At 38.4% G+C, this 10,071-nt stretch overlaps 1 protein-coding gene across 1 annotated transcript; it reads right to left on the bottom strand.

Moving 5' to 3' along the window:
- Nucleotides 1–3,808: 3,808 nt before the first annotated feature.
- On the bottom strand, nt 3,809–7,658 carry MC4R (melanocortin 4 receptor). Its single transcript, XM_072790363.1, has one exon. The coding sequence runs from the start codon at nt 7,215–7,217 to the stop codon at nt 6,219–6,221; it is 999 nt and encodes a 332-aa protein (XP_072646464.1). The 5' UTR covers nt 7,218–7,658; the 3' UTR covers nt 3,809–6,218.
- Between the last annotated feature and the right edge of the window lie 2,413 nt (nt 7,659–10,071).

Genomic DNA, 10,071 nt, shown 5'->3' with positions numbered 1-10,071 from the left:
ATTTTCTGTCCAGCCCTCTCCATGGTACATAGAGAAAGGTAAAGACATTTGTGTCAGGCTTTGTGTGTTGGATCTTTATTCAAAATCTCATGAATTTCATTTAATATTGGAGTGTAAATGTAAAATGGCTGAAGTTTTCAGTTTCTGCTCCATTGAGAATGTGAAATACTGAAAACATAGAGTAAAAACAAGGAGCCAGACTTGTGTCAATGAACACTTCTGTTTTAGCTGTGTTGTTTTACGTGAAAATAAGACCCAGATTTGGAAAAGGTAGAGATGTGATGTCTCAGAGAAGAAGGTTAGAGATAGGGCAAAGTGAAAATGTGTAGATTTTTCTTTCCAATATTGGTAGTAAATAGCTAATAGCTATGTATCCCCAACAGGTAAAAATTGCATCCAGACCACAAATGTCAACATTTTATAAATTATCCAATGTAAACAAAATCACACTCACAAAATTACTCTGAAGTCTTGCTTTCTTCTTGAATGAAAGAACTCAGTAAAAACATGAATAATGCATGTTGCTTTAAATGAAATCTTCAGGATATTGTGACATATGAAATCTACATACATTGTTTTAAATGGGGCCACTTTGAAACTTTGGTATTACAAACAAAACACATTTTGAATTGAAGAGGGAAACATTTTGCAAATAACATTTTTAGCATTAATGGGTTTTTTCCTCAAATGGAATAATGGCCAAATTTATCTTTACATTTTCAGATTTTAATTATATGCAGGGGTGGTTTGAATTTACCAGTGAAATTTCTTTCACTGTTTAAAATGTTAGATTTAGAAATCAAACCATAATAGTTTCATTTGCAGCTGAGCCCCGTATAAAACCTCACTAAATAGTTCACTGATTGAGTTGCTGAAATTTTCCTCTTTGCTTTCTTTGTATTTGTGGGGCTTCCAGGTGCCTCTCAGCAGCCAAAGCTCCACAAGTAATTGTAAACTGTGATTATTTAATTCCATTAACCCAGGGACAAATTCAACCATGACTATCACAAATCAAAGCTCTTTTTTCCCCCCTCGAAGTGGCAGCATTAAATTATGCTGGGTCTCTTGTATTTGTTCCATGCAAATATAATGTTTGCATGTTCCCTCTCACTAAGCACATTACAAAATTAATGCATTATATTCGGTAAATTTTCATATAATATTCATGCAAAGGAGTATTTGTCATATATTTCTAAGTTGTGAAGCATAATATTAAATGGGTTATTCCCCATAAGAATTAGAACATTACTGAAGCCATTGAAATAGTGTGTTTTCAGGCAGCCCTGGTGGCTCAGCAGTTTAGCTCCGCCTTCAGCCCAGGGCCTGATCCTGGAGACCTGGGATTGAGTCCTACGTCAGGCTCCCTGCATGGAGCCTGCTTCTCCCCCTGCCTGTGTCTCTGCCTCTCTCTCTCTCTCTCTCTCTCTCTCTCTGTGTCTCTCATGAATAAATAAATAAAATCTTAAAAAAAAAAAAAAGAAATAGTGTGTTTTCCTATCAACTCCAAACACTACCTCCCCCAATCTTTTGGAAATGTTTCAAATGTGTTTAGATTTAAAATAATAAACATAGAGATTCACTCTTACTTGCTTCACTTGTTAAGAATAAGTGTAATGCTGAAAACACGTTTGAGTGGATTCCTGCCTCTCCTGCTAGAGAAGTGAGGCTATCCAAGTCTGTACCACTGTTTTATGTCTTCTAGAATCTAAACTCTGATGACTTTATGAGTGTGATTTGATTGATCATTACAATGATAGATACCTATAGTGACAAGCTCTATACTAGATCCTGTAAACTGGTATCTAATTTTACATTAATATTTATCATTAACCATATGATGAAATGATAGGTATTATTATCTTCAGACTGTAGATGCTTAGCAAAGTTAAGTGACTTATCCAAAGTTCTAGAGCTGGTAAATCTGGGATTTGAACCCAATATTTCCTTAGTCTAAACCCTATGCTCTTTCTACTCTCATTTACTTAGCTTTGATCAATATGTGACAGACCACTAACTAAGCATCAAAATGTGAGGATAAATTCATTATTTTTAGTATTTTTCGGGGGTGTACATTTAATGTCAGTGTCATCAGCTTAGATAATGGTTGTGTGCGTGTGTTACCACTTAAATTTGTGGCATAAAGTTTAATGAGTGTCGCTTAATCTTTGGAGAAATGTGTTAATTGGTTATTGCATGTTTGGCACATTATCTTTCTAATTAGCCTTTTTCAGTATTGAATGTGGCACTGCAAATTTAAAACAATTAGCTTTATTGGTGATAACAAATTATCCTTTTAACAGGTATGCCCATGTACCCACTTTGTTTAAATACTTCTATTTATACAAAAAAGTCCAACAAATTTAAGGAAATTATGAAATGTGATTTAAAAAAAGATATGTAGTAAAGCCTAAGGCTGAGATTCTATTGATCATGTTGAGTCTAAAAAAAAATAGCAAAACTAGTAAGTCTTCATCCATGTATGGGTTTATCCATTTATTTTGCATTTTAAAACTAATAATAATTACAGTTTTGAGTGTCTATGTATACTGAGCGCTATTCTGTGGAACCTCAATCTGTATAATTACCTTTTATCCTTCTAAGATTCGCATCAGACAGGTATTATTATGTACATTGAACAATGAGAACACCAACTTCAACAAAACCTCACAGCTACATAGTGATATAACCAGGATTCAATCATGGAATTTCTTTATGACTGGGGAGTGGTAATTATCTAGAATTTTGGTTCAAGGAAATCTGAATGAGGAGTCAGGACCTGGGTCTCAGGTTTCGGTGCTAACACTGATTATGCATTTGACATTAACCGATCTCTCTCTGAGTCTGCTTAGAGGGTTTGATAAGATGATCTCTAAGATCTGTTCCCAGTGGTACTTTCTTTAGATAGTTGGTGTCATATTAAAGAATCTGTTCTGTGTATTCCTTGTAACATTGAACAGAAGTCAATATTTATTCACACGTTATTAAATAATTCTTCAAAAATGTTTTTTAGTAATTTCAAAATATTTCATTTGGGCAGAGACTTTTGGAGCAGATGGGAGACATGGGACCATTAAGAGCTTGGGACATAGTGTCTGAGCGTTAGGCTACCTGTTAAGTGGGCAGAAATTTGTACCTGTTCATGCAAGTTATGGTGATCACTGTACAACTTTTTTTTTTTTTAATTTATGTTAGTCACAGAGAGAGAGAGAGAGAGAGAGAGGCAGAGACACAGGCTGAGGGAGAAGCAGGCTCCATGCACTGGGAGCTCAACGTGGGATTCGACCCCGGGTCTCCAGGATTGCGCCCTGGGCCAAAGGCAGGCGCCAAACCGCTGCGCCACCCAGGGATCCCAACTGTACAACTTTTTAAGTCAACTGCAAGTCTTGAAAATCACTCACTACACCAATGGAAAATAATTTCTAATATAACTTATGCTTTTTAAATGAGCTGTCTGGTGAAAATTTCAATAAAGGTATCTGATGCTGCTTTCACACCTGAAGTGTATATTCCTTACCAGTATTTGAATCATGTTCTCTCTCTCTCTCTCTCTCTCGCTTTCGCTCTTTCTCTCTCTATATATATTATTTATCAGAATAATTCAAATACTAACTAATCACCCTTAACAAAATATTAAAGGATGGACACATACATCACAGTATTTATACTGAAGTTTCACTTCTTGGCATGGTATTAAAAACTTCTGTCCACACAAAAGTGTTTATAGCAGCTTTATTCATAATTGCCAAAATTTGGAAGCAACCAAGAGATGCCCTTTGGTAGATAAATAGATAAACCATGTTACATCCATACAATTAAATATTATTCCACACAGAAAGAAATGAGCTACCAAACCATGAAAAGACATGGGGGATCTTAAATGCATATTACCAAGTAAAAGAAGCCAACCTGAGAAGGTCATATACTATATAATTCCAACTGTATGACATTCTGGAAAAGACAAAACTATGGAGATAGTAAAAGGATCCGTGGTTGCCAGGGGTTGGGAGTGAAGGAGGGATGCATAGGTGGAGCACAGAGAATTTCTAAGGCAGTGAAACTATTCTGTATAATAATGTAATGGTGGATACATATCATTATACAATTGTCAAAACTCATAAAATATACAACACCAGGAGTGAACGCTAATGTGAACTATGTACTTTGGGTGGTAATATGTCCCTCTGGGAGAATCTTGGTTTTACTGGAGAAAGAGAAAGTAACAGAAGGATGTTTGGAGAACAGGAAAAATGAGTAAGACACAGTCTTAGCACTTAAAGAAACTGAAGCCTAATGTTGTGCTCTGGGCTTATAGAGGAGACTGGTGGGGCAGGCAGGTTCATGACTAACGCACACCCCAGCTCTCTAAACAGCCCCAAGAGGAGGTATAGAAACAAAGATGAAGGAGCCAGATTTCCTTTTCGAGGGAGAAGTGGGCTGGTTCTTAATGGACGAAGCAGCATTTGAGATGATACTTGAAGGAGACATAGAAGAGACAGCCACCACACAAGATGGGGACACTTAGAGCCTTCTCTTCTGTATCTCCAGTCCCCAGGACCTCTAAAATTTACTATGTGAAAGAATGGACAGGAATAGTAGCAAAGATAAAAACACCATCTGTGTCCTCCTACGGCTTTGGGTTCTGACTGTTAGAGCAGTCTGTGTTTAAATCCTCACACTTATTTTGCATCAAAATAGAAGAATCCTAGTGAATCAAGTACCACCTTTCATTTGTAAACTTGCATTTCACCATTCCAGTTTTAAGTAATGTTTCCACATGAATGCTGAAAGTTTCTCAGGACTTTTTGTTAAGATGTAAAGCATTTATATTTGATTTAAGAAATACCTTTGCATATCTCTGCCCCTAAGCACTTGAAGACACTATAAATGAAAGCAAAGGATAAGTTACTGGTAACCCTCAGCCTAATATGTTTTCTCTCTCTTAATTTTCAAGTACATGTAAATTGGAAAGTACAGATTTTACTGCTCAGTAACCGAATCTGTGGTTTTATTTTGGAAGAAAACAAGTGTTTACTTTCCAAAATGTGGTTGTGGAAGGCTGGTTTATGTTAAGATACCCTCTGGATTCAGGTGGTGTCTTCCCTCCTACTTGTCATGTATCAGCATCAAAGGTTCCCTTATTTTAGATATTTACAGATATTGCATGGATATATGTGTGTTATAGATGTGGTTTGTAAAGTTAAAGTTCTTGATAATGAATAATTAAACTCCAGTGGAGAAAATAAACTGTAAGGAAACAGCCAGTCAGTTTCCTGTGAAAAGTGAGAGAACTCAATGCTGAGTGTGTAGTTCTTTAGAGATCGGAAGCCAGATCTCTCAGGGCAACACCACCCTTTTTGCACATTTCAGCAGAAACTGGGTCCCTGGTTAAAGGGATAGAAAGACTTTATTCTCTGATTTTATTAATGATTGTTGGAAATAGTTTGATTATCCGGAAGTTCAGCTTCACATGTTAACTTAAATTGTCTACAATACTTTAATCCCTGTAACTGCTGTCTCCCTCTACCCCAAACTGAATTGCCTTTGTAAAATATCAGACTGCTTGCTTGGGCAAATTAATCCCTTTGTCTCTGAGAGACAGAAATAGTTTTATGGCTTAAAATCTCGTGTGTGTGTGTGTGTGTGTGTGTGTGTGTGTGTTTAAGCTGTTTTTCTCTCAACAGAAGCTTCATTTCTATTTCTGCAACAGGGAGAATGAACACATTTTATTACTTAAAATTTCAGTTGATTGTTTTAATGACCAAGTATCTATTGTTCAATATCCACCCCCCATGCTACATTCAAATCTGCACATTTCATGTGATATAGTATAATATAAGAAGTTACTTATCAGGCTACATAGTTAATGATTCTATGATTTCTATGTTTCCTAAAGCAAGCAAAGTGCCAAATCCTCGTGAATAACAAGAAACACTGATATGCTTTTAATGGAAGCTTTTTTCTTTTCTAGAAATTCAAAGTGTCTACAGCGTCGAAATGGATTAACAATGCACAGCCCAAAAGTAGCATGACATTAGCAATGTACAGAGGCTGGGCATTTTTTTTTCACATCAAAACATCGTAAAGTTGAATTTATGCAACAGATATTCTCAACTCCTGCCTTACACTGAAGAAGCAGCTGTTGTCCAAGCACACAGTTCATGTTGTGTGAGGATGAAGAAGTCTCTCGTGCATGTTTTTAGTACTTCCTCTGTCCCCAGCTAGTATCTGCTAGACAAGTCACAAAGGCCACCCAGAGGATAGCAACAGATGATCTCTTTGAAGGTTTTCCTCAGCTCTTGGCTCCGGAGTGCATAAATGAGAGGGTCGATGATGGAGTTACACATGATCAGAATGAGGTACAAGTTAAAGTGAGACATGAAGCACACACAGTATGGATTCTGGGGACAAGAGATGTAGAATATCAAGTGGAGGAAGAATGGGGCCCAGCAGACGACGAAGACCCCAATGAGTATGGTCAAGGTAATGGCACCCTTCATGTTGGCCCCTTGGCGGATGGTGCCGGTGCCCGGGAGGACGGCGATTCTCTTGATGTGCAGTCTGGCCATGAGGAACATGTGGACGTAGAGAGAAGCCATGAGGGCCAGCATGGTGAAGAACATGGTGATGAGGCAGATGATGACAGCAGTACTGTCCGAGTAAATGATGAACAAGATGCCTGACACCGTGCAAGCCGCCCAGATGCAACTGATGATGATCCCAACCCGCCTCACCGTCATGATGTTATGGTACTGGAGGGCATAAAAGATAGTAAAGTACCTGTCCACTGCAATTGAGAGCAGGCTGCAAATCGAGGCGAGCAAGGAGCTACAGATCACCGAGTCAATGACATTATCAATATTCACCGTGAAACTCTGCGCGTCCGTATCCGTACTGTTCAACAGGGTGATGACGATGGTCTCTGACCCGTTGGAAACGCTCACCAGCATATCGGCCACAGCCAGGCTACAGATGAAAAAGTACATGGGTGAGTGCAGATTCTTGTTCTTGGCTATTGCCACGATCACCAGAATGTTCTCCAGCAAGCTTATGACCCCCAGAGTCACGAACACCTCCGGGGAGACGAAGAGTTGCTCGTAGCATCCCCCGTCGGGGTAGCCTTTGCCAAGGGACTCAGTGGCGTTGCCGTGCTGTCCGTAGGTGCTGCGGTTCCAGAAGTGGAGAGAAGTGTGCATTCCGTGCTGAAGGGTGGAGTTCATCCTGCAACAAGTGTATGCAGACCCCCTCGGGACTGATTCGGCCTCTCCAGCCAGGGAGCCCCGGTGATGTTCTCCCCCTCTCCGTGCGTCCCAAAGTTCTGAGGATCCAGCTGGCCTGCCAGGTGTTGAGTACCTGTCCCGTGCTCCAAAAGGCTGGCAGTGGAGCTCTTACTGTCTTCCAGGTACAGCTCCGATCACCTTCACTGTAACATCTTCGATTTCTGAAATGCTCATTCTTAGTTCAAAGAGTCTGCTCTTTGCTTTTTCTTTTTTTCTTTTTTTCTTTTTTCTTTTTCTTTTTTTTTTTGTCCTCACTCCCACCTTAACTTTAGTCTAGGGCATTCAGTGAGGTCTGTTGCAAGTAATTCTCCGAGTTGCCGCCGAGCCACCAGGAGCTGAATCTGCGTGCACATGTTCGCATCAGCTGCCTCCCCACGGTCTTAGTTCCCAACCCGAAGCATTGCTCTGAGTGTTAGTGGCTGCTGCTGATTTTATGGTGTGGGGAGGGGAAGAAAAAAAAATGTTCAGAGTGGCTCCTCCTCTGCTTCCTCCTGACCAATCCAAACGCACTGGAAGTCTGTGAGGCACGGCTGATATTCCAGATACAAATTGCAGGGCAACACGGATCCAGATGCAGAAGCTTGTGGAATTGGGGGAAGCAAGCAGGATGAGAGAGACTGGATTCTCCTTGCCAAGTTTTCAAGGAAAACAACTTGGTCCCTGGAGACTGTTCCTTGATAACACAACAAGCCAGGCTCCCCCAGCTTTATTTCTGCTTCAAAGAGAGACACTTGTGTTTCTCTGTGTGTGTGTGTGTGCGCGTGTGTGCCCACGCAGGCATTTGTGTGCTTATGTTCCTGAAATAGACACGCTGCCTTTTTGGTCAGGATATTGAATTTGTTTACTCTCAATTTGTTTGAATTAAGAATCCAGGAAATAATGCTTCAATTTCCAATACCTGAAAGACAGGGAGAATATCTGATAATACAGGTACACTGTGCTCCGGATGGGAGAACTGATGTAGGTAGCTACAGTTTATCCAAGGATTCTAGACGGGGTTCATTTTTTTGTTTGTTTGTTTGTTTTGTTTTCTTTTTTTGTGCACTAATAGCTGATAATTCTCCACTGCAGAGTTTCTGTTATCATGGCTGGGAAAGTTTTATTCTCATTCATGATATTTAGAAGCCATATGGTGATAGTATAAACTATATTTACTCTGCTCTCAAAAGGAAAAAGATCAATAATTGGGCAAAACTCAGTCTTTAAGCTTTATTGACATACAACTGATATAACAAAATATTATACATATTTAACATATATATTTTAATGGGTTTGGACATATGCTTACACTCATGATACCATCATCACAATCAAGGTCCTAAACATACTCACCACCTCCAAAATTTTCCTTGTGCTCTAGTGTGTGTGTTTTGTTTGTCTGTTTTTTTTTGTTTATTTGTTTTGTGGTAAGAATACTTGATATCTATCCTCTTAGTGTATTTTAAAGTGTATGATACCATATTATTAACTATAGGCACTATGTTGTATAGTAGATATCTAGAGCTTATTCTTCTCGCATAAGTGGAGCTTTATATCCATTGGACAACAATCCCTTGACAGTGGTCTTAACAATGATTTCTTGGATTTAACACCAAAATTCAGGCAACAAATCCCAAAATAGACGAGTGGGATTACAACAAACTAAAAAACTTCTGGGCAGCAAAGGAAACAATCAGGAGAGTGATAAGGCAACCTACAGAATGGAAGAAAATGTTTGCAAACCGTCTATCTGATAGAGGTTAATAATGTTCAAAATTTGTAAAAACAAAAACAAAAACCCAACTATCCAACCAAACAAAACCAACTCTGTTTAAAAATGGACAAAAATAGGCTCACACCTATAAATCCAGAAAAACAAACTGATGGTTGCCAGAGGGAAGGAGGAAGGAGAGATGGGTAAAATGGGTGAAGGGACATGAGAGATAACAGGCTTTCAGTTATGGAATGAATAAGTCATGGGAATGAAAAGCACAACCTAGGGAATGCAGTCAATGATACAGTAATAGTGTCGTGTGGTGACATACGGTAGCTACACTTGTGAGCATAGCATAATGTACAGCATAATGAGTTTACATTAGCACATAATGTTTACGAAATTTCTTACTAGCAAAAAATTCAATACAGCTTAATCCACTTATTTTCTGAACTCATTTGAACATAGAACCTACCTTCTCCCACTTGTATTTTTCAAGGGGAGCTACACTTGTGAGCATAGCATAATGTACAGAGATGTTGAATCATTGTGTTGTATGTCTGAAATGAATATAACATTGTCAACTATACTCCAATGAATTTAAAATACAAAATAAAAAAATAAAATAAAAAAACAAAATTAAAAAAATGGACAAAAGACATTTTGAATGAATAGACATTTATCCAAAGAAGATATACAAATGGCTACCTGGTACATGTAAAGGTGCTCAACAATTTAATTACCAGGAAAAATGCTGATCAAATCCACAATGAGAGATCAGCTCACACCTGTTAGGATGGATAACATAAAAAAACCCAAAAGATAAAAAGTGCTGGTGAGGATGTGAAGAAATCAGAACTTTTTTTTTTTATAGCAATCTACCTCCATAATTGGAAGTTTTGTAAGTTAAATGCACACATACCTTAGCAACTTCACTTCGTCTAGCCAAGACAAGTAAATACTAGTTATTAGAGTTTCTGAATGTTTTGTTTAAGCTAAGTTTGAAGGACTGTGACAAAGTTACAAATTAATTAAGCTTCAGATTATAAAATTTTATGTGTCCTTTTCTTGCTATGACTATTGCTGGTTTTAGCTCTGTAT

This window comes from Canis lupus, chromosome 1 (genome assembly GCF_048164855.1).
Source record: "Canis lupus baileyi chromosome 1, mCanLup2.hap1, whole genome shotgun sequence".
Classification (NCBI taxonomy): domain Eukaryota; kingdom Metazoa; phylum Chordata; class Mammalia; order Carnivora; family Canidae; genus Canis; species Canis lupus.
Note: the sequence above shows the minus strand (reverse complement) of the source record. Positions and strands in the feature narration are given on the sequence as shown.

What these genes read in the sequence shown, in the direction of transcription:
- MC4R (XM_072790363.1), bottom strand. Translation starts at nt 7,217, where the DNA reads ATGAACTCCACCCTTCAGCACGGAATGCACACTTCTCTCCACTTCTGG.